The sequence below is a fragment of the Embiotoca jacksoni genome, unplaced genomic scaffold (genome assembly GCF_022577435.1).
Source record: "Embiotoca jacksoni isolate LCO1_2020_lvr unplaced genomic scaffold, fEmbJac1.0.p SCAF_2, whole genome shotgun sequence".
In the NCBI taxonomy this organism is placed as follows: Eukaryota; Metazoa; Chordata; class Actinopteri; family Embiotocidae; genus Embiotoca; species Embiotoca jacksoni.
Genome location: NW_027185340.1, coordinates 25,535,331 through 25,560,668, shown reverse-complemented (window position 1 = coordinate 25,560,668; position 25,338 = coordinate 25,535,331). Strand labels below are relative to the sequence as shown.

The following is a 25,338-nucleotide window of genomic DNA, read 5'->3' as shown; positions in this document are numbered from 1 at the left end:
GGAGGGAGGAGACAGGTGGAGGGAGGAAACAGGTGGAGAAGGAGACAGGTGGAGGGAAGACACAGGTGGAGGGAGGAGACAGGTGGAGGAGGAGACAGGTGGAGGGAGGAACAGGTGAAGGGAGGAAACGGGTGGAGGGAGGAGACAGGTAGAGGAGGAGACAGGTGGAGGGAGGAACAGGTGAAGGGAGGAAACGGGTGGAGGGAGGAGACGGGTGGAGGGAGGAGATGGGTGGTGGGAGGAGATGGGTGAAGGGAGGAGACGGGTGGAAGGAAAAGACACAAGTAGAGGGAGGAGACAAGTGGAGGGAGGAGACGGGTGGAGGGAGGAGACGGGTGGTGGGAGGAGACTGGTGAAAGGAGGAGACGGGTGGAGGGAGGAGACAGGTGGAGGGAAGACAGGTGGAGGAGGAGATGGGTGGAGGAGGAGACGGGTGGAGTCAGCGTGAAGGAGCGACCCCGTCACATAGATGCGGTTCATTCAATCATACAGATGTCCAGTAGATGATCAATGTGCAGACTCGTCGTTCTGGTAGAACTTTCCACCGCTGGTCACTTCCTGCAGGTCGACTCTCCTCTCCGCCGGTTCCCAGAGCTTCATGTTCAAACTGAGGCACTGGCCAATCAGCTGTTTAATATGCCAGTAGCGGTACACCGTTTTGTGACGTCATCAGTATGCGACGGTCCCGGTTATTTAAAATACAGTTTTTAATCATAAAAGACAGGAGAGCTAGTTGTAGAGATCAGTGAAAGAAAAATGTATTTGTTTTTCTGTTTTGTTTTCTGCACTAAGCAGACGAATGATAACCTCTGGGTTAAGATATTTGCTTTATTGTATGTTTTATTAATAATTAATTAGCCTGATGGGAGGGGCTTACTACGTTTAAAGGGGCCTCCTCAGGATGCAGGTCAGTGTGGGTGGAGTTACAGAGAAGGTAACAACTACTTTGTTGAGACACCGGTGACTTTATAATCGTTTTGGTTTAGAATTTGTATTTTTGTTTTATTTTCGTTGTTGTTTTTTGGGACTTTTTTCTACTTGTAAATATATTTTTGCCCCTAATCTGCACTTCTGGGAGATGAGCACAATAAATTTCACCATCACCCCCTACGAATACGCCATGTTTTGTGTTATCTGTCAGTCTGTCCATCATCCTCTGTCTGTCAGTAAGGTGAAATTATTTGACAGAACTATCTGAAGAGCTCCAGTCTCTGCTCAACAATGCATACAGTGAAGTATGGGAGGGTCACAGAAAAAAAATTCCCTCCTGAAGGGTCACAGACAGACAGTTCCCTCCTGAAGGGTCACAGACAGACAGTTAGTTCCTTCTCCTTCTCCTTCTCCTAAACCCTGCTGTTGTTTCCAGTGTTGGTGCTGAGCCAAACACTGAGCTGTCAATCACACAGACTTATGGATGGGGCTGATCTGGCTGCTGCTGCCTGCTCAGCCTGTGGGATAATTGAAAATCCTCTGCAGCCATGAATGGGATTGTGTTATGGCACATTCTTTATGCAAAGCCGCAAGGTTTAAATCTCATATTCATGCGAGCACAGACGGGTATCTGCATGCAACAACACAAACACACACTGTGACTGAGTGTGAAACTCTCCGAGCCATAAATACATCACGTGTCGTCAAGAAGCAGCAGAGACTTTGAAGTGCTGCAGCTGCACAACAGCTCCTCCATCTGTTATCAGCGACTGGGTAGTTAGAAACAACAGAGACCTGCCACTGCCCTGGGGAGCAGTCACTCAGTGACGCATATGAAGATGGATTATTACAAAGAGCAGAAAACTGTGTTGATCAGCTGATATTAGGTGGACAATCTGTCATAAAACTGAAAGTAGGAACACACAACCTTTCTACCAACATCATCCACTCACTATGGATAGCTCACTGATTCACAGTCACAGATGAAATTCATGTTTTCACAAATACTGTATAACCACGAGTAGGATCAGCACATACATGATGAAATGTGTTTTATATGTCATATTACAGAGAACCAACCAAATATTAAAAAAAAAAAATAACATTTTTACATTTATTTTACATTTAACTTTAGTTAAACATCCAAACATGTTCAGGTTTTTTTTTTTTTTTTTAGCATTACACAATGTTTCCAGTCTTTTTAGACCCTGTCACAACTTTTTAAAAACATTGTCAGGATCCCTGTCTGACCCTAGTGTGTCGCCCTCTATTTCATCCCCAATCACCTCTCCTCATGTGTGCTGTCATTCCCCATGTCTGTTTGTTATTGTTTTGGCCATGTGCTTGTGTTTTGTTCTGTGTCCTCCTCTGCTGCCTTCAGTCACCTCCCCTGGCCACGCCCCTCATCAGTCTGAACAGCTGCCATCACTCCAACTGATCACCACCTGCAGGTTGCTCATTTCACTAATCACCTCCCTGGACTATATCTACCCTGGTCCTGCAGTCAATAGGTGTCGGTCCATACTACCAGTTGGAGTCTGTCACCAGTCCTACCAGCCGTCTGTCCATTCCTTTTTCTGTACCGGTACCCGTTCCTGTTCCCGTGCTGGTGACATGTTGTAGACCTCACTCATTCCATCCAGCCTGCTGCCCTGTCACGCAAGTGTTCAGTCTGCTGCCATCTGGTGTCGGACCTTGGGAAACCACGCCAGTGGACCCAGCCTGTCCTCACCCACTTCATCCTGCCTGCTACCCGGTCACGCAAGTATCCAGTCTGCTGGTGTCGGACCTCGGGAAACCACGCCAGGGGCTCCAGTCTGCTTCCTGCCAGCCTGACTGCCATGTCTGCGGCTCCCAGACATTGCCTGGACCAGAGCTTGTGCGTGTCCCCCCCCCCACTGGGGGTGAAGTGCCTCAACTGGCAGAAGACCAGCATTAAGAAGACGCTCCTCTTCAGAGCCACGCTGCAGCTCGGTGAGGTTATCTGTCCGCTGACCTGCAGCATCTCTCTGGGCCGCTGATTATCTCACACTGTCCAGTAACTCTGTCCCATCAGAGGAGATCAGTCTGGCTGACAGACAATCAGCCACTTTATCCAGAATATTAGAAGATTTATGACTTTGGCTCAGAGTCTAAATGTGTTGGAAGCCAGCTGCTCACTTCCTGATAGCTCAGCTGATATTTGTGTCAGACTGACCGGCTGATGAATAAATCATATCGATCAATTCCTCAGACATGAACGTGTCATGCAGTTTGTTGAGAGGGAACACAGAGAAACTCCCTTCCTCAGGAATTCCAACAAATTACAGTTTCTTTTCTGAACATTAAACATTTCAAATAATTAGAAGAGAAAGGACAAAAAAAAAACTTTATCAGCACTGAGAGTTATCAGGTACAAAACACTCTCAGGAGACGCTAAAACAGTTCCTTTGTCATTATAAAATGTCAATGTTGTGATCACAAGTAGAAGTTCCCAAAATGGAATCAGTTTATTGAAAATGTGTCAGGTCGTGTTGGACTCACTGGTTATAAAAAGAGAAAACAATGAATAATGATGAGGAGATGTGATGTCTTTGAAAAGCCTGTTCTTCAAAAGGAGATGTATTATTAATTAAAACAATGAAAGAGTAAAGAGTATTTCAAACAGTCTCCAGGATGTCCATCAGAGTCTGCACTGATCAGGTTAGACTCTTTGTTTCTGATTACTTTTATTTCCAGAATATATTTTTCTAGATTTGATGTACACACACACCCATACACATCCTGTTCACACACCTCAAATACTGAAATTAAATCGGGACTATTATCTATTCTATTTAATACATCTCCAGTTGTCAGATAAATATATTGAAGTCAAACATAAATATGTTTCATATTCAATGTAGTTCAAAAGGAAAATGAAGTCTGAAACCTTTAAAACTCTGCTGCTGTGTAAAATGTAAAACAGCTGCAGTGATTGCACTTCTCATCTGGCAGAGATTAATTATTCAACCATCATTCACACATTTTTCTAAACAGGATTTCTGTTCATTATCGGCCCGATTAAGAGATTAGCTTCATGCTTTTGGCTCTCTGCGGTGTTGTAGTGTTGGTAGTGTTAGTAGTGTTGGTACTGTTGGTGATGTTGTAGTGTTGGTGGTGTTGTGGTGTTGGTGGTGTTGTGGTGTTGGTGGTGCTGTAGTATTGGTGGTGTTGTAGTGTTAGTGGTGTTGGTGGTGCTGTGGTGTTGTAGTATTGGTGGTGTTGTAGTATTGTTGGTGTTGTTGGTGGTGTTTTGGTGTTGCAGTGTTAGTGCTGTTGTGGTGTTAGTGCTGTTGGTGGGGTTGTGGTGTTGTAGTGTTAGTGGTTTTGGTGGAGTTGGGGGTGTTGGTGGAGTTAGGGGTGTTGTAGTGTTGGTGGGGTTGTAGTGTTGTAGTGTGGGTAGTGTTGGTGGTGTTGTCGTGTTGGTGGTGGTGGAGTTGGTGGTGCTGTGGTGTTGTAGTATTGGTGGTGGAGTTGGGGGTGTTGTAGTGTTGTTGGTGGTGTTGTAGTGTTGATGGTGATGTGGAGTTGAGGGTGTTATAGTGTTGGTGGTGTTGTAGTGTTGATGGTGATGTGGAGTTGAGGGTGTTATAGTGTTGGTGGTGTTGTAGTGTTGGTGGAGTTGGTGGTGTTGATAGTCTAATATCAACACTCAAAAACGATAGTCTAATATAATTTAAGAAAGCTGTTTGTAAGGCCAGAACTGAATATTATTCATCATTAATAGAGGACAACAAGAACAACCCCAGGTTTATTTTCAGCACTGTAGCCAGGCTGACAAAGTGTCACAGCTCTGTTGACCCCTCTATTCTTTCAGCTCTCAGGAGTAATGACTTCATTAACTTCTTCACCAATAAAGTTCTCACTATTAGTGAGAGAATCGGGCAGACCCTCCCTGCCACCATCACTGATGTGATGTTAAGCACAGAAGCCCTGAAAGCAACCGTGGGACCAGATTTATACTTTGAGCATTTCTCTCCTGTTGAGCTCTGAGTTAACTGCAATTATTTCCTCACCTGGATCATCAACCTGTCTCTTGAATCTCATCCCAACTAAACTCCTCAAGGAAGTCTTCCCTTTAATTAATACTTGCATATTAGATCAGATCAATTTATCTATTGTAACCGGCTATGTACCGCAGGCTTTGAAAGTGTCTGTAATTAAACCTTTACTTAAAAAGTTGACTCTTGATCAGCTGTTTTAGGAAACTACAGACCAATTTCCAACCCAACCTTTATTTCTAAAATCCTTGAAAAAGTTGTTGCAAATCAACTTTGTGATCATTTACAAAGGAATGATCTGTTTGAAGATTTTCAGTCAGGCTTTAGAGTTCATCATAGCACAGAAACAGCTCTGGTAAAAGTTAATAACGACCTTTTATTAGCCTCAGATAATGGACATGTTTCTGGACTTGTTCTTCCAGACCTCAGTGCTGCTTTTCATACGATTGATCACACAATTTTATTACAGAGATTAGAAGATGTTATGAGGATTAAAGGAACTGCATTAGACTGGTTCAATCCCACTAATCAGATAGATTTCAGTTTGTTCATGTCAACAATGAGTATTCCAGACAAACAAGAGTTAGTTATGGAGTTCCACAAGGCTCAGTGTTGGGCCCAATACTTTTCACTTTGTACATGCTTCCATTAGGAGATGTCATCAGGAAGCACTGCATCAACTTCCATTGTTATGCAGATGACACTCAGCTATATCTTTCTATAAAACCAGATGAAACTAATCCGTTATTAAAACTTGAAGCCTGTCTAAAAGACAAAGGCCTGGATGATCAAAAACTTCCTGCTTCTAAATTCAGACAAAACGGAAGTTATTGTACTTGGTCCTAAACAACTCTTTCTCAAATCACTTAGTTACTCTAGATGACATTGTCTTGGCCTCCAGCAAAACTGTGAGGAACCTTGGAGTCATCTTTGATGAGGATTTGTCCTTTAGCCACCATATAAAGCAAATCTCCAGAACTGCCTTCTTTCATCTACGTAATATTAACAAAATCAGGAAAATCCCTCCTTAGCGTGATGCAGAAAAACTAATTGATGCATTTGTTACTTCTAGGCTAGATTATTGTAATTCACTATTGTTAGGATGTCAAAATTAGTCATTAAAAACCCTGCAGCTGATCCAAAATGCTGCAGCAAGAGTACTGACGGGATTTAGCAAGAGAGATCATATTTCTCCAGTTTTAGTTTCTCTTCATCGACCCTGTTAAATCAAGAATATAATTTAAAATGATCTTGCTCACTTACAAAACTCTTCATGACCAGGTTCCATTGTATCGTAGGGATCTTATAGAACCACATCGTCCTGAAAGAGCACTTCTCTCTCAGTACGCTGGTCTACTTGTGGTTCCCAGAGTTTCCAAGAGTAGAATGGGAGGCAAAGCTTCAGTTTTCAGGCTCCTCTCCTGTGGAACCAGCTCCCAGTTTGTGTTTGAGGGGCAGAAACCCTCTCTAGCTTTGAGATTAGACTCAAAACTTTCCTTTTTGATAAAGCATATTGTTAGAGCTGCTCAGGTGGCTCTGAACCATCCTACAGTTATGCTGTTATATGTCACCCCAACCGATCGAGGCAGATGCTCCGCCCACCTCTGAGCCTGGTGGTGTAAGAGGTTTCTTCCTGTTAAGTGGGAGTTTTCCTTCCCTCTGTTGGAGGATTTTCTCCCTTAAAGAGGACCTTTTCCTTCCTTAGCTTATGTGGGAATTGTTGAATTGTTGGGTTTCTCTGTATAATATTGTAAAGTTTTGCTGTAAGTACTTTACCCTGAAATAACCTGTGTTGTGATTTGGCGCTATATAAATAAAATTGAATTGAATTGTTGTGGTGTTGTGGAGTTGGTGGAGTTGGTGTTGTTGTGGTATTGGCGGTGAGTTAGCCTGCTAGCGATGTTCTCTCTGTGTTTGTGTCTACAGACAACAGTAGTTAAAACTTGTTCTTAAATCACATCAGAGTTCAGAGTCTCCTGCAGACTTCTGAAATGTTACACCAGTCTGTCACGTGTTCTCTGAGCTCACAGTGCGACCTGAGTGTGAGGAAGCATCACTGAGGACAGCTTGAATGAGAACACAGCAGACATTCAGGATTTCAATCTGGTGATAAAACATTTTCAGATGTGCCAATAAAAGGATGTCAGAGCAGTGGATCACCAGGCGACCTCTCCAAGCCGTCCTCCAGCGAACGTGGCAGCAGCTCAGTGAGCTCCTGCTGCTCATCGACAGGAACATGTTTGTGTTTCTTTCAGCTCAGACCGACTTTCACCATTAAAGCAGAGCAGTTTGATACGTACATCATAATACAGCTTTTAATGCGATTAAGTCAGAGCCTGTAACAGGCAGATTAAAGACGTACTAATAATATCATCCTCATGTCACGGTGTAATCCAGAGACAGAGAGCTGCTCTGTTTGACCACTGAGCTCCATGCTGCTCTGTTTCCCTTTGTGTTCATTAGGGACCTGCAGCAGGTAGCAGAGCTGTGAAATAAAGTGACCCTGACTTCACCTCACTACACTTCATCCACTGAAATATTTAACAGTCATTTAACAATCTACATTGTGATCAGAACTCTGATATTGTACAGCTGAGTCTCCAAAACTGACTGACGTCCACAAATTACATAAGAACAGTATTAATTAATATTCTGTTGGAACATCGTCCCTCTGGGAACACACATCTCTCCTATCAGCCTACTAATTCTGCTCTTAAACTAAGTCACTGAGACTGAGAGGAAGGAGGCTGAAATGTAACTGAGCTCCATGTTCAAAGGAGTCCGGAGAGTCTCTGTGTACAGAACAATGCTGTTTGTCTGTAATGAGTCATTTACCAGCAGAAAATTCCAATGATATATGACATTAACCTATTTAGAGCAATTATTTCTGCTCGGCCTCTAGAGAGCAGAAAAAAAAATCAATTTTGATGAATGTGGTGCCGATGGAGGCCTTTTCATTTCCAGATATACCACTTACACACACACACACTCTCTCTCTCTCTCTCTCTCTCTCTCTCTCTCTCTCTCTCTCTCTCTCTCTCTCTCTCTCTCTGCACCAGCCTCCCATCTATAGACTGTAATGAATATGCTTGAAATAGCTGTGGCGTCCTCTGTTTGTTTTCTGTGTTACTGGCAGAGGGTTTCAGCAGATTATCAACACCCACTTTCTGTTGACCGTACCAATAAAACAAGTGCAATAATCAGCGAGGGGTTGCTACGGTAATGAAACAGTCAGTCTCAGAGTGAACAACAGGGAGTTAAAAACATAGAGCTTCACGGTGTACAGACAAGGTGGGACTCAGAGCTACAGGACTTCACCTTTAAATATCTTTAAATCCCTGTTTATTATGTTATTATTTATTATGTCATGTTGTATTCATTGTGATGATGTGAATCAGTCACAGAGTCACTCCCACATATTTCTAACTGTTATTAGAGAAGAGGAAGGAGCTCGGTCCACCAGCATGATGCAGGCTGAAGAAGAGTGTTAACAGTGACTCGTCACTTCTCAACCTTTAAATACTCATGTACAGTTTACTTGGACGAGCCTTTAAATACCGTAGAAGAGCCTACAGATGAAACATGCAGGTAGACATTTAACCACCTCTCAAATTATACACTACCAACATAACATATAACATAACATAGCATAACATAACATAACATATAACATAACATATAACATAAAATTTGGCATAACATATAACATAACACAACAACATATAACATAAAATATAGCGTAACATATAACATAACATAACAACATAAAATATAACGTAGGCTAACAACATATAACATAACGTAAGACAATATAACATACCATGTGGTGGCAGGGCGTGGTTAGCTCAGCTGCAGGAGGGGAGGGGGGGGGAGAGAGAGTGAGGGAGTGGTTCAGGGAACGGTGCCGGGTGGAGGATAATTGGCGCAGCTGATCTGAATCGGGGAGATTGTTTCTTCCCTTACATAAGTAAGCAGGACCTGGTGAGGAGGAGAAGGAGGAAGCAGCCTGGAAACGGATGCTCGGAGGCTGGGCAGGAGAGCGCCGACACCGGGTGTAAAAGAGTGTGTGCCACAGTGTGGATCAACCAATAAAAGCGAAACCATAAATCAAACTTTGTGGCTCAGCGTGTGTCGTCTGTCTCAAGGAACCCCCACGGTAGCTCAGACGTGCTACACTGGTGCCCAATGTGGGTCATGGAGACAGGCGGACAACAGAGCGAGATGCCGATGCAGCCGATCGTGGCACCGGGACAGATGCTAAGCGGGATTGCGGCAATGCAGCGTGATCAGGCGGAAACGAACCGCCAGCTTCTGGGGACGCTACAGGCGCAAGCAGAGTGGCAGACCCGCGCCTTGGAACAGCTCGCGGGCCGGGCTGTGGGGGCCCCATTGGTGCCGGCGCCCTTTTCGGGGGTGGCGATGCATAAAATGACGCCAGCGGATGAGGTCCTTCCTCGAAATGTTCGAGGTAACGGCGGAGGCGTGTGGCTGGCCGGTGGCAGAGTGGGCGGTGTGGCTCCTTCCTCTCATTGCAGGGGAGGCACAGACAGCGGCCCTGGGGCTGCCACCCAGGGCCCGACACATCTACGGGGACGTGAATAGGGCCATTATGGACCGGCTAGGCTTGTCCCCTGAAGACCACCGGAGGAACTTCCGGGAGGCTAAGCTGGGGGCCAGGGACCGACCATTTGCCTACGCTCAGCGGCTGAGGGACCCGGTGGCTGCAGCCGGGGAACGCCGGAGGAGCGCCAGCGGTGGTGGACAAGATCATGAAGGAGCAATTCACGGAAGGGCTGCCGGCCAGGACCGCGGCATGGGTCTGCTACCACTGCCCGGCGACGCTGGAGGCCGCCATCACCCTGGCCAAAGACCACCTCATGGTCCATCCTGGCGGGCAGGGGGATGGGGGGGTTGGCCGCTAGTGGCAGCCCGACCGATTCCCGCGCCGCGGAGGGGAATCCCACAGCCGGGAGCAGCCCGGGCCCTGCCGGCGCCACGGGCACTAACACCCCTCCGGTTCCCTGATTCCTCGGGAGTGGCCAGCCCCAGCACACTTGCCTTCCTACAGGGGGGGCCTCAACCGCCAGGGCAGGAATGTTGGAGGTGTGGGCAGCCCGGACACTACTGGAGGGAGTGTCCATTGATGGAGGTGGGACAGATGGTTCGGGTTGCCAGGCCTCCAACATCCTCCCCCGGTCCAGGAGCGACGTATCGCGTTCCGGTAAGGATACAGGGGGGTTCACACCAGGCGATGGTGGATTCGGGCTGCATGCAGTCGCTGATCCACCAGAGCCTGGTTCAGCCCGGGGCATTGGTGGCGGCATCGTGGGTGAGGATTAAGTGTGTGCATGGGGATATTCACGATTATCTGGTGGTGGCCGTAGAAATTTGATACGGGGAAAAAGCATAAAGTAAAGGTAGTGGTTAGCTCCCACCTTATGCACCCCCTAATCTTGGAGACAGATTGGCCTGGGTTTCATAAGTTAATGGGGCAGAGTGGGGGGGTGCGTTCACGACCGGCAGGGACATGCGGGATGTGTGCTGCGCTCAGCGGCGATGCGAGGTTGTCTGACGCTGCAGAGAGGGAGGGGGAACCGGCAGAGACTCCGGTGGAGACTCCACCGGTTCCCGAATTATGCTCCATGGAGGATTTTCCACTCGAGCAGTCTCGGGACGATACTCTACGCTTCGCCTTTGACCAAGTGATAAAAATTGATGGTCAGCTGGTGCGCCCTGATGCAGCGCTGTCATACCCGCACTTTTCATTGATTAGGGACAGACTGTATAGAGTGAGTCATGACACTCAAACAGGTCAAGAAAACACCCAGTTGTTGATGCCAAAAAGCCGTCGGGAAATTATTTTCCAGGCGGCTCACTATAACCCGATGGGTTATGGGATGGGATATGAGAAAACTCTGGACCGGCTAATGGCCCGGTTATACTGGCCGGGCATCCGGGGGGATGTGTGCCGTTGGTGTGCATCTTGCCCGGAGTGTCAGCTGGTAAACCAGCCGGCCATTCCGAGGGCGCCTTTACATCTGCTACCCTTGATGGAGGTCCCATTTGACCGTGTTGGCATGGACCTCATCAGGCCATTCCACCAGAGCGCACGCGGATATTGCTTTGTGTTAGTCCTAGTGAATTACGCAACACGATATCCCGAGGCAGTGCCGTTGCGCAGCATTTCGGCAAAGAGTGTTGCACAGGCTCTGTTTCAGGTCATCTCCCGAGTGGGAATCCCAAAAGAGATTCTGACTGACCAGGGCACCCAGTTCATGTCGCGAACACTGAGATAACTTTATGGATTACTGGGCATTAAGTCTATTCGGACCAGTGTTTACCACCCACAGACGGACAGGCTGGTGGAGCGTCTGAATAGGACTTTAAAGTCCATGATTCGTAAATTTATACACAATGATGGACGTAATTGGGATAAATGGCTTGATCCTCTGTTGTTTGCAATGCGGGAGGTCCCCCAGGCCTCTACGGGATTTTCTCCCTTTGAGCTGCTATTCGGCAGGAAACCACGAGGGGTGCTCGACCTACTTAAGGAAAACTGGGAGGAAGGTCCAAGCCCCGGAAAAAAATTAATTCAGTACGTCATGGACCTGCGAGCAAAACTCCACAAACTGGGTCAGATGTCACGTGAGAATTTGCTCCAGGCCCAGGAACGTCAACAACGGCTCTACAACAGAGGGGCCAAGCTGAGGCAATTCGCACCGGGAGAAAAGGTACTTGTATTGCTTCCGTCTTCCAGCTCAAAGCTCCTCGCCAAGTGGCAAGGGCCCTTTGTGGTCACACGGCGAGTAGGGGACGTTGACTATGAGGTGGTGCGATCTGACAGGGGCGGAGCTACACAGATTTACCACCTCAACCTCCTAAAAATATGGAGAGAGGCGGAGCCTGTTTCTCTGGTGTCCGCTGTGTCTGAGAGAGAGGAGCTGGGGCCAGAGGTTCCAAAGTCCACCATTCCTGCCTCGTTCCCTTTCGACGCCCACCTCTCCGGGACCCAGAGAACAGATGTTGCCCAGTTGCAGAAGCAGTTTGCTGACGTGTTTTCCCTCCGCCCAGGACGCACGAACCTCATAGTGCACAACATTGAGACGTCTCCGGGCGTGATGGTGCAGTTGTGGCCCTACAGGTTACCTGAACACAAGAGGAAAATTGTTCAGAGGGAATTGGCTGCTATGCTGGAGATGTGCAGCGGGTGGGTGCAGTGCTGGAGTCCCTGAGGCAGGCTGGGCTCACCGCCAACCCAGGGAAATGTGCATTTGGGCGGAGGGAGGTACGGTATCTGGGGTACCACTTGGGCGGTGGGCAGGTGTGCCCTCAGGTGGACAAGACTGCTGCTATCGCAGCCCAAGACCAAAAAGGAGGTGAGGCGTTTTTTGGGGCTGGCGGGGTATTACAGACGGTTCATCCCCGGCTTCGCAGAGTTGACCAGCCCTTTGACCGACCTGACCCGGAAAGGTGCCTCAGATCCGGTCCAGTGGACGGAGCAGTGCCAGTGGGCAGTTGAGAGGGTAAAACAGGCTCTCTGTGGGGAACCGCTCCTTCACACACCTAACTTCTCTCTCCCCTTTACTGACTGATGCATCGAACAGAGGGCTGGGGGCCGTTTTGTCCCAGGAGGTGCGGGGGGTTGACCGCCCTGTTGTGTACATCAGCCGGAAACTGTCGGAGAGGGAGGCCAGGTACAGTACAGTGGAGAAGGAGTGCCTGGCCATCCGGTGGGCGGTCGACTCCCTGCGGTACTACCTGCTGGGACGCTCATTCACCCTCTGTTCGGACCATGCTCTGGATACCAACGCCCGGTTCACTCGGTGGTATCTGGCGTTACAGCTGTTTAACTTCAAGGTGGTCCATAGGCCGGGGGCGCAGATGGCCGTGGCCGACTTCCTACTTTAGGTTAGGCCGGACGGCTCCCCAGCCTAAGTCGGGCGGTGGGGGTATGTGGTGGCGGGGCGTGGTTAGCTCAGCTGCAGGAGGGGAGGGGGGGGGGGAGAGAGTGAGGGAGTGGTTCAGGGAACGGTGCCGGGTGGAGGATAATTGGCGCAGCTGATCTGAATCGGGGAGATTGTTTCTTCCCTTACATAAGTAAGCAGGACCTGGTGAGGACGAGAAGGAGGAAGCAGCCTGGAAACGGATGCTCGGAGGCTGGGCAGGAGAGCGCCAACACCGGGTGTAACAGAGTGTGTGCCGCAGTGTGGATCAACCAATAAAAGCGAAACCATAAATCAAACTTTGTGGCTCAGCGTGTGTCGTCTGTCTCAAGGAACCCCCACAGTAGCTCAGACGTGCCACACCACACTTTAACACAACAACATAATATAACAGCATATAACATAACATACAATATAACATAACAACATATAACATAACATAACAACATATGACATAACATGAAAATAAATAGTATAAACAGACTACATTTTGAATACACTAAATATTCTCTATATTTAAGGTCTTGTTTCCTCATGTTAGCACCACTGGATCTCCTTAACATAAAGTGACTACCAACCCACCCACTACTCAGGAATTAAACTAAAGCCCCCTCTGTGCTGAAGCTACTGTATACAGCTCAGTGTCAGTCACACATGGAACATGTCTGTCTTCTTAAACTCCCCCACATAAAACCATTAAACTGAGAAGGACTTTAATTTCCGGTCAGAAACAAAACGCCACAAAGGAAGAGTCAGCTGTATGATCCACGGGGGTTCACTTCACAGGCAGGTTTTTATGACAACTGCAAAGACAGCAAAGTTTGTGTTCATCAATAAAAAAAACCCACATCATTCATCCACCTAAATGGAAGGTCTCTGAGTCACCTGAGGAGGTAAGCTAATACATAAATGACTCCCACCAACAAGCACAAAAAAGAGTCCCAAAGTCAGCTGTGGAGAGGAGGCGACAAAGACAGGCCTCCTAACTGAGTCAAACTACGGTGCGTCGTAAGGCCAAACAGAACCTTCAAAAATACACGTAGAGCCTGAAAGAAGTCAGCAGGGACCTAAAGCTTCAGAACTGTTGGTACCAAGAGGCATGAGGGGAGATCCTGATTTTATCTCAAAGAGGAGGGCACATTTAAATTCACACTGGTGTTCATAGAAAACTATCCTTTAAAATATGACTTCATGAGTCTTTGGAGAGAGCAGGTTATCACGTGTTTCAAAGTGATTTCCAGCACTCGTAAATAGCGTCAATCTGGCGTCCCGGCAAAGGGACACCGTCTATATGATGTGAGTTTTTCCTCTATATAATGTGATTGATTTCGCTATATAATGTGAGTTTTTGCTCCATATGATGTGAGTTTTTCCTATGTTTAATGTGAGTGTTTCCTCTGTGTAATGTAAATTTTTCATCTGGGTAATGTGAGTGTTTCCTCTATATAATTGAGCTTTTCCTCTAAGTAATTAATCTATATAATGACCTTTTCCTCTATATAATGAGTTTTTTTTCTCTATACAACGAAAATATTTCCTCTAAATAATGTGTTTTTCCTCTATATAAGAACAGTTTTTCATCTGTATTGTGAGTTTTCCCTCTTTATAACATGAGTTTTTTCTCTATATAATGAACATGTATAATGTGAGTTTTTCCACTATATAATGAGCTTTTCCTCTATATAATTAATATATATAACGTGAGTTTTTTTCTCTAAGTAATTCATCTATATAATGACCTTTTCCTCTATATAATGTGATTGATTTCTCTATATATGAGTTTTTCATCTCTATAAAGTGAGTTTTTAATATTTCCTCTAAATAGAGTTTTTTCTCTATATGAGTTGTTTTTTTCTCTATGTAATTAATAAGTATAATGTGAGTTTTTCCTCAACATAATGTGAGCTTTTCCTCTATATAATTAATATATATAACATGAGTTTTTTCTCTAAGTAATTCATGTATATAATGACCTTTTCCTCTATATAATGTGATTGATTTCTCTGTATAATGTAAGTTTTTCATCTCTATGAAGTGAGTTTTTCCTCTCTATAATGTGAGTGTTTCCTCTATATAATGTCAGTTTTTTCTCTCTATAATGAGTTTTTTTCACCTGTATAATGAGTTTTTCTTTTTATAACATGAGTTTTTTCTTTATGAGGTTTTTTTCTCTATATAATTAACATGTATAATGTGAGTTTTTCCTCGATATAACTTTAGTTTTTTCGCCAGTATAATGCTAGTGTTTCCTCTATATAAGATGAGTTTTTCATCTGTATAATGAGTTTTTTCTTTGTATAATGCAAATATTTCCTCTAAATAATGAGTTTTTCCTCTATATAAGATCAGTTTTTCCTCTATATAAAGTCAGTTTTTCATCTATATCATGAGTTTTTCCTCTTTATAACGTGAGTTTTTTCTCTAAATAATGTGAGTTTTTCCTCTATATAAGATCAGTTTTTCATCTGTATTGGGAGTTTTTCCTCTTTATAACATGAGTTTTTTTTCTCTACATGAAGTGAGCTTTTCCTCTAAGTAATTCATCTATATAATGACCTTTTCCTCTATATAATGTTTTTTTTCGCCTGTATAATGCTAGTGTTTCCTCTATATGAGTTTTTCATCTGTATAATGAGTTTTTTCTCTATATAAGATCAGTTTTTCCTCTATAAAATCAGTTTTTCATCTGTATCATGTGAGTTTTTCCTCTTTATAACATGCATTTTTTTCTCTATATAATTAACATGTATAACATGAGTTTTTCCACTATATAATATGAGTTTCCTCTATATAATTAATATATATAACGTGAGTTTTTTCTCTAAGTAATTCATCTATATAATGACCTTTTCCTCTATATAATGTGATTGATTTCTCTATATAATGAGTTTTTCATCTCTATAAAGTTACTTTTTCCTCTCTATGTTAGTGTTTCCTCTATATAAGATGAGTTTTTCATCTGTATAATGTGAGTTTTTTCTTTTTATAATGCAAATATTTCCTCTAAATAATGAGTTTTTCCTCTATATAAGATCAGCTTTTCCTCTATAAAATCAGTTTTTCATCTGTATCATGTGAGTTTCTCCTCTTTATAATGAGTTTTTTCTCTATAAGTTGAGATTTTTTTCTCTGTATAATTAACATGTATAACGTGAGTTTTTCTTCTATATAATGTGAGCATTTTGTCTATATAATGTGAGTTTTTTTTTTAAACAAATGTTGAAACAAACGCGACAAAAGTTGCACAACAGAAATTAGTAACAGTAATAACAAGTTGTAATTCAGACATGTCATTATAATCAAAGGAATCTCCCGAGGCTGGTTTACATCATATATCTGGTGGATTATCAGATGATGACTCCTCCACTCACCAAAAAGTTAGTTCAGGGTTTGCACAAGCTTCGGACTACTTTTAAAATTATACAAGCCATTGAACATAAATTATCCTTGCTATGCAGACGACATTCAGTTATACGTATCTTTGAAACCAATAATGATTTCTTCTCAGGTGTGTGAGGAATGAGGGACAGGGTGGACATGGACCACACAACAACAGTGGATGACAGGTCACTTGCTGGCTTCAATATTTAGTGTAACTGAGGTATTACCTGTGTGCAGCTCGGAGGTGTACTGGGTTTGAGTTTGCTCTGCATGCCGTATCATGATCTTCTCACTCAGGCATTAACAGCTACTTCACAAGTTGATATTGTTTCAGTCTTCCTTCAGTTGATCTCTCCATCCCGAGTCCTTCAGGTATTCATCAGCCTGTGGATGTTCGGATGAATTTTCTGCTCAGTTCCATCTGTCTGTGTGGAGGAACCTGCTGTTTGTTCAGTAAAGTGTTATCATATCACTCGGTTTGCCTCATTTAGCTCCTGATGCATTTATCAAGTCTTCATCAATATGAACTACAGCAAAGGGCCTTGAGTGGCCGCCTCTGCTCCGACAACCAGCGAGCAGGAAATAATTAGCTGTGAAGTGTGTGAGCTCATTTAAAGCAGGAGGTTTAAGTAAATAAAACAACCTATAGGTGCTGAGCCACTGAGCTGACAGACTCACGGTTATAAAAGATGGATGGTGGTGCTGAATGCTCCACCAGCTGCCTGACAGTACAACAATATTCCACCCACAGACCCTGTGAAGGTTCATAGATGGCAGCACGGTGATGAAAGCCCCACTGTGTCCTGCCCAGAGACATCTGAAGAGACCTCACGTCCTGCAGTCACACTGAGACCCTGTTGTCAGTCATCATGTCAAAAATTATTTCTTAAATTATTGTCAGACTCCAGAGAAGGTGTAGGATTATCTAACAGGACAAGAACAGACTCATGTTCAGTATGACAAACAGTGATAGAAGCACTTTGATGTTATGTTCATGTTAAACACATCTTTTTATTTATTTTGAACAGAGACCTGTGTTCACAGGAAATTCCTCCACAAGGTGTTTACTTTTTTCTGACATGCTCCGCATTTCTGAATTTACATTACTAATAAATATTATGTCTGAATCAAAGCCTGATATTTCTTATTCGTCTGTGCCCTGAAGCTCCATCGTCGGCAACAAACTATTAGAACATTTGGGTGCTGTTTGTAATGACGAAAGTCGCCTGCAGGATGTGTAATTTACAACTTAGATGCGGTGCTGTGATGTGCAGATCATCTGTCACCAAAGAGAGATTCTAAAAGCTTGTGAAGCTACACACCAAATGTTTGTCAGAGACAATATACAGCTGGACGTGGTCTTCTCAAAGATGAGGCTGCCATTATCTGTCACCTGACACAGGGCCAGTGAGAGCAGCTATGACAGATGTTTGCTCCTTCCCTTTTCTTTCCAAGAGGTAAATATGAGAGCCACTGCTTGTCCTCCAAGAGCATCTCACCATTTCATCTCTGCACAGCATGTCGATTCTCATCACTGGCTGTGTTTGAAAAGCACACCAGCACCATACATGAGTAATGCAGCTGTCAGTTTAGTTCAGTTCATCGGCTCACATCACTGACATATACGCCAACACATGCCTGGTGTCATGGTGACCCCCAGAGAGCCGAGGCAGACCACAATAAACTACATGTCCTGGTTTTAGGAGAGTATACTGAAGCAGACGGAATAGATAACTTCATCTCTGGTTCCGCCCACCTACTCAGCTTTTATGTGAGCACTGACCGCACAGTGGAGGTGGTGACTGATGGTGCATGTTTCTGCTCAAGGCTGACCAGAGCTGTGAGCACCCACTGCTGACACTGTTGGTTCAAACCACAATCCCCCACCTGAGTCAGCCTAGAGAAGCTCCACCCCCATAAATACCCAGGAAGGGACTCAGCAGCTGCACTGAGACAACGAGGACCTGTTTGAGCAGTGAGCTGCAAATGGTGGAGGAGATGAAGGTGGAGGACATGAAGGTGGAGCAGATGAAGGTGATGGAGATGAAGGTGGAGGAGATGAAGGTGAAGAAGATGAAGGGGATGGAGATGAAGGTGGAGGAGATTAAGGTGGAGGAGATGAAGGTGTACGATATGAAGGTAGACGAGATGAAGGTGGAGATGATGAAGGTGGAGAAGATGGAGGTGATGGAGATGAAGGTGATGGAGATGAAGGTGAAGGAGACGAATGTGGAGAAGATGAAGGCGGAGGAGATGAAGGTGATGGAGATGCAGGTGGAGAAGATGAAGGCGGAGGAGATGAAGGTGATGGAGATGCAGATGGAGAAAATGAAGGTGGAGGAGATGAAGGTGATGGAGATGCAGGTAGAGAAGATGAAGGTAAAGATGAAGGTGATGGAGATTAAGGTGGAGGGGATGAAGGTGGAGGAGATGAAGGTGATGGAGATGCAGGTGGAGAAGATGAAGGTGGAGGAGATGAAGGTTATGGAGATGATGGTGGAGGAGATGAAGGTGATGGAGATGCAGGTGGAGGAGATGTGATGGAATTCTAAGAAAAACAGAATGTGATGATTTGTAAATCCTGTAAACTCATATCTGATATAAAATAGACCAAAGACATGAATCCACTGATCTGTGGGTGGCAGTAAAGTGCACAGAAACACAGCGAACCTCGACAAAGACAGTGAAGAAGAAGAAGAAGAACAAGAACAAGAACAAGAAGAAGAAGGTCAGCAAGAGTAAACAAGGTAAACAAACCTTAAAATAAAACCTGCATTTCAAAAGTTCTCTGGGGCTCCAAATACATTGAAAATGTGTCAGGCTTCAAGCCAGTAGTTGAGAAACACAAAATGGGTTTGTTTGTAAAAAAAACTCCATGCGGCTCCGACATACTAACTACCTGCAGCCGGTACTTTTTATTTATTCTACATCATGTCATGCAAAGTATTTACAAAAACTTCTGTTTGGAGCAGAACTAACAGCAATGAGGGGAACATCGCTGTGGTCTGCTGGGGGAGCAGCATTGGGGCCGGAGACACCAACAGACTTAACAAACTGGTTAAGAAGGCCAGCTCCATCATTGGCTGCAATCTGGACAGCCTGGAAAAGGTGGTGGAGAGGAGGACACTGAGGAAACTATTATCCATATTGGATAATCCAGACCACCCTCTCCACCTGCTGCAGGGACAGCGGATCACTTTCTCCAAAAGACTCCTCCAGCTCCACTGTCACAAGGACAGATACAAGGAGATCATTCCTGCCCACTGCAATAAGACTGTACAATAACTCACCTCTGGCAAAATCAATCACACAACAATAACACCGTTGTCTGTTTTTCTTGTTTGTTTAAATAAAAATAAAAAAATAAAAAAACTTTGCACTATTGTTTAGTTAGTTTTAATTTAATTTAATTATTCTATTTTATTTTATTTTATTGTATATACTGTGCATTTTTATATTTAATATTTTTTACTGTTATTTTATTGCTTTCCTGCATCTATAAATGCTGCTGTAGCGAAAAAATGTATCCTTGGGGATTAATAAAGTATCTATCTATCTATCTATCTATCTATCTATCTATCTATCTATCTGTCTATCTGTCTATCTGTCTGTCTGTTTCTCTATCTATCTATCTATCTATCTATCTATCTATCTATCTATCTATCTATCTATCTATCTATCTATCTATCTATCTATCTATCTATCTATCTATCTATCTATCTATCTATCTATCTATCTATCTATCTAGATAACATGCAGAATCTATAGTGAACGATGAATGTTGTAAAAACTGAAACTTTGAGCTTGGATCATCCGATGAATCCATGAACTCCAGCATCACGCTGTGTTTCTATACTCCTGACAGACTCATGCACACTGACCAGATCAAATTACAGCAACTTCTGGGACCAGCAGCTCCTCCCACTTCTGCTGCAGTCAGTGCTCCCTTCAGTTCAGCAGACACACAACAAGCTGTGGAGTGTGCAAACACAGCGTCGCACAAAATAACAGCACATAAGAATTACTGAAAGAACACAAAACCAACACACGACAGAACCAACACACGACCGGGGAAGAACCAACACACGACAGAACCAACACATGACCGGGGAAGAAACAACACACGACAGAACCAACACACAACCAGGGAAGAACCAACACACGGCAGAACCAACACACGACCGGGGAAGAACCAACACACGACAGAACCAACACACGACCGGGGCAGAACCAACACACGGCAGAACCAACACACGACCGGGGAAGAACCAACACACGGCAGAACCAACACACAACCGGGACAGAACCAACACACGACCGGGGCAGAACCAACACATGACCGGGGAAGGACCAAACTATGACAGAACCAACACGACAGAACCAACACACGACTGGGGCAGAACCAACACATGACTGGGGAAGAACCAACACACGACCGGGGCAGAACCAACACACGACCGGGACAGAACCAACACACGGTAGAACCAACACACTACTGGGGCAGAAGCAAACTGTGACAGAACCAACACACGACTGGGGCAGTCGTTCATCACCTGACGTATATGAACCCCAGTCCTGCACTCCACCTGCGTCAGTCCATCCAATACCCTCACCTGGTACTACGCTGCAGTTCCGTAAGTTGTTTGCATATTTGAAAATCTGGTTCTGACCCTCCTGTCTGTTTTCCGCCTGCCGCAGTTCCTACCAGCGTGCCTGTGATCTTGTGATCCTGTGATCCAGTTGTGTCGGACCTCGGGTACCACCCAGTCGATCCTGCCTGTTATCCTGTGTCAGACCTCGGGTACCACCCAATCGATCCTGCCTGTTATCCTGTGTAGGACCTCGGGTACCACCCAGTCGATGATGCCTGTTATCCTGTGTTGGACCTCGGGTACCACCCAGTCGATCCTGCCTGACGTGCTGTTCCAGTTATTGTAAGTCGCTTTGGATAAAAGCGTCAGCTAAATGAAATGTAATGTAATGTAATGTAGAGGACCATACGGTCCAGCCTGTCTGATAACCTGTGTTTGGGAAATAAATATCCTTACCTGAAGTTTTGCTGTTGTCACACCACATATCGTGACAGAACCAACATACGACCGGCGTAGAACCAACACACACCCGAGGAGGAACTAACACACAACCAGGGCTGAACCTATACACAGCAGAACCAACACACGACCGGGGAAGAACCAACATGTGACAGAACCCGAGGAGGAACCAACACACGACCAGGGCTGAACCAATACATAGCAGAACCAACACACGGCAGAACCAACACACATCCAGGGAAGAACCAACACACGACCGGGGAAGAACCAACATACGACAGAACCAACACACACCCGAGGCAGAACCAACACACAGCAGAACCAACACACACCCAGGGCAGAACCAACACACAGCAGAAGCAACACACACCCGAGGCAGAACCAACATACGACAGAACCAACACACGGCAGAACCAACAATCGACCGGACCAGAGTGTTTCCATGAATGTGAGGACACAAACTTCCAGTTGATGAAATGAGCAGCAGATCAGAAGTCGTCTCGTTCAGACCACATTCTTCCATCTGCTTCAGGTCTCTTTGTTACTTTGCTTTTCAGAAGTCATCACAAATTGATTATAGATAAATAAAGATTATCATAAAGATTTTATGACTACCTCAGACTTTAAACCAACGACAGTGTGTGTGTATTTCACTGAGCGACTGGGTTGTTCCTTCGACTCAGAGTTCACACCGTCGACCTTTAAACATGGACGTTGTGTGGACATTTTGTCACAGAGAGATCTCTAGTTAGAACAAATACAGAAACAGTGCCGTATGGAAGTCAAGGGAAACGGCTCATTTACAATATTTACATATATATATATATGCGTGTATATATATATATATATACACACATTAGTATAATGGTTAAATGAATGTTTGTCTCTGGAGGTCTCCATATTCTGTACGAACCCTTAGCCTCTGTTTTATCACTGGTGTCTCCTGGGTCCATGTGGACTGAATGTTTGACACAGGAAGGAAAAACAAACTTAGCTTATATTTGAAAAAAATATCTAATAATAATAATAATACAAATAATAATAATAATAATAATAGCAGTATGAGTTTTATGAATCCTTGCCAGGAACAACATGACCATGAGATGAATCCCTCCATTGTGATATTAAAACAGTTATGAGGTGAGACACCTGTCTTCAGGTGTTCCCTCCAGCGTTCATTCCCCTCACCGGCAGAAAGGCGCCCTCTATCGGCGGCGGAAACTTCCTGGACTGAGTCTGACCAGCAGACTCCAGCCTCTCCACTGCAGCTCACACCAAACTGTTCTTATTAAACCTTTTTGAGACAAACAATCGGAAATAAACCGCGGACATCTGCGGAGTGAGAGCCGAACAGAAACAACCTGTTTGGTTGACCTTCATCATGTGTAGATTTCATCCCGCAGACCCCAGACAGAAGGAGAGTACAGAACCCCCCCCCCCCCCCCCCCCCCCCCCCCTCCACGTCGTTACCAGAACCAGCAGACAGTGGTATGTGCAGGTGGAGAAGGTGAGCTGTAGGGGACCACGGTCAGGTACTCACAGTGAGTTCCGGCGGACACCGCGCTGAGGGCGCGCAGCAGCCAGATGAGATGCAGCGGTAGATCCATTATCCAGCGGAGTCCGGACCGGACGGGAAATCCGTGACCGCCGCGTGATGATCGATACCGGGAGAAAAACACCCCAGAGGAGCCGCTGCTCTTCGCTCCTCCACCGTGGAAGGATGGGAGCAGAGTGCTGGGGAGAAGGAGGGAAACGCACCCACGTCGACACTCCTCCGTCCGCGCGCTACAGCCTGCCCTCTCTCTCTCCTCTACCCCCCCCCCCCCCCCCCCCCCCACACACACACACCACCCTCCTCCTCCATTTAAGTAGCGTCTCTGTCGCACCTCCCCCCCCCCCCCCCCCCCCCCCCAGTTTTCCCAATCTTTATTGGCAGAGAAGAGTGTGTGATGCCGTGAATCTACAGTGAAAACAGAGATTTCTGTCAGAGACCCGGAGGTCCTCACCTGCTCTACCTGGAGTTACAATTATTCATTTCATTATATATTGGCACGTGCGTTTGATGCCCTGGTGCTATGTGACAACGTGAAAACAATAATAATCATCCACTTAGAATGACGTTAAATAGAAAACCTCACGTGCATGCTTCTTTGTGAACACCAGGTTTACATGTGTACTGTTGTTAATGCTGCATTTAAAATGACCTGTTCTCTTTGAGACTGATTTCAGCACCACAGTGGTGGACAGCTCCTTCCCCCTCAGAGCAGACTGATTTATCAAGGAATAATTATATTATTTAAAACATGCTGTTAATATGATTCCTTTAATGATATTATGAACCGTAGACGATGAAATCCACTAATTCTTTGTAGTTTTACGTTGAGGAACATTGTTCTTAGACTGTTGCATTATTTTCCCACACAGTCTTTCACAGTGGTGAACCTCTCCTCATCTTCACTGCTGAGAGACTCTGCCTCTCTGAAATCATCTTTTTATACCCAATCATGTTACTGATTGTTGCCATAGTAACCTCATTAGTTGTCAGATGTTCCACCAGGTGTTTTTTTTAGAGACGTGTTGCTGCCATCAAGTTCAAAATAAGTATATATTTTTCATAAAACAATAACATTTCTCAATTTCAACATTTGGTATGTTGTCTTTGGTCCATTAAATATTGATGGCGATTTGCAAATCATCGCAATCTGTTTTATTTACATTTTACACAGCTTCTTTGGTAACAAGGTTGTACAAATGTGGTAACATTCTTAACATGTTTTAGAATGTTTTGAAAGAATGTTATTACATATCTAAGAACGTTCTCTGAAAAAAAAATAAAGTCCTGCTTCCCGCTGGTTTTCTTTGAAATGGGCGTGGTTATGCACCGTGAATTTGTCCCCCAGAGTCAGACTGTCAACAGCGAGTTCTACTGGGACCTTCTGAGGTGTCTGAAGGAAAACATTCACTGTGAACCACCTGAACTGTGGTGCCAAGGCAACAGGCTTCTCCAACATGACTGTAAGCCGCAAACTGAAAATGCTGTGTAACCCCTCCGCCCAAGAGGGGTCCCCAACGTCTCTCTATGTCTGGCCTCCGTCCTACCACACCCACCTCTGTTATGTGGTGGTGTTATAAATGGCCCTAAATGCACACACACAGCAGGCAGGTTCAAAAGAGGAAGTTTTATTCTCCCCGGGGTCCGGGGAAACAAACCGAACATGCACAAATACAGGTCTTCGTTCACAGATGGCTGGAACCCTATTGTCTCTCTCTTCCCGTCTCGGTCCTCTTCCCGAGTCGGTGTAGAAAACTCGACCGCCTCCAGGAGGAGAGAGAGGGATTGAGTTCGGCGAAGGGTAGGAGAAACAGGTCCCGTAACTCTCCCCAGGGACAGGCTGGTGAGATTACGCTGGCTGGAGGCACGTCCCTGCATCCTCTGCTCCGGTCCGCGCAGGTTCAGGCGGGACCGCAGCAACGGCAGGCTGGCAGGGGTCCTCGGAGGACCTATGCAGAGTAGGGGCTGGTCACCTGGTGATTCCCGTGGGTCGATGCAGGCTGGGTCAACTGTGTGGTATCCTGAGGTCCGACACAGGACAGCGGGCAGGTCGACTGTGTGGCTTCCCATGGCCCGACGCCAAGATGTCTCAGGTGAACGCCGTGGAATGACACCGAACGGCTTCTTTGAACAGGTGATTCCCATGGATCGACACTGGATGGCAGGTATGTAGGAGACAGACGGAGTCAGAACCAGAATTACTGGACAGGTAAACAGACTCATTGCACGGCAACCAGATACCAGGTTTGATGAACGGATGGACTGACACCGGTGGAGTGTAAGGTCGGGGCAGATATACAGCCAGGTGGTGATCACTGAAATAAGGAGCAGCTGCGCCCGCTGAGAGGGTTGCAGCAGTGGGAGGCGACCGGAGGCAGGCACAGGAAAAACACAGAACAAAACACAATAACAAACAGGGGAATGACAGAACACATGAGGAGAGGAGATTGGGGGGAAAC

General features: G+C 45.3%; 1 protein-coding gene across 3 annotated transcripts in view; it reads right to left on the bottom strand.

The window, feature by feature from the left end:
* Positions 1-23,090, bottom strand: part of LOC138201594 (contactin-associated protein-like 5) — a 106,947-nt gene extending 83,857 nt beyond the window's left edge. For all 3 annotated transcript variants that reach the window (XM_069155215.1, XM_069155216.1, XM_069155217.1), the window contains exon 1: positions 22,868-23,090. In XM_069155215.1, coding sequence (XP_069011316.1) covers positions 22,868-22,934 — 67 coding nt within the window. In that variant the 5' untranslated portion in view covers positions 22,935-23,090. The remainder of the gene's footprint in view (positions 1-22,867) is intronic.
* Between the last annotated feature and the right edge of the window lie 2,248 nt (positions 23,091-25,338).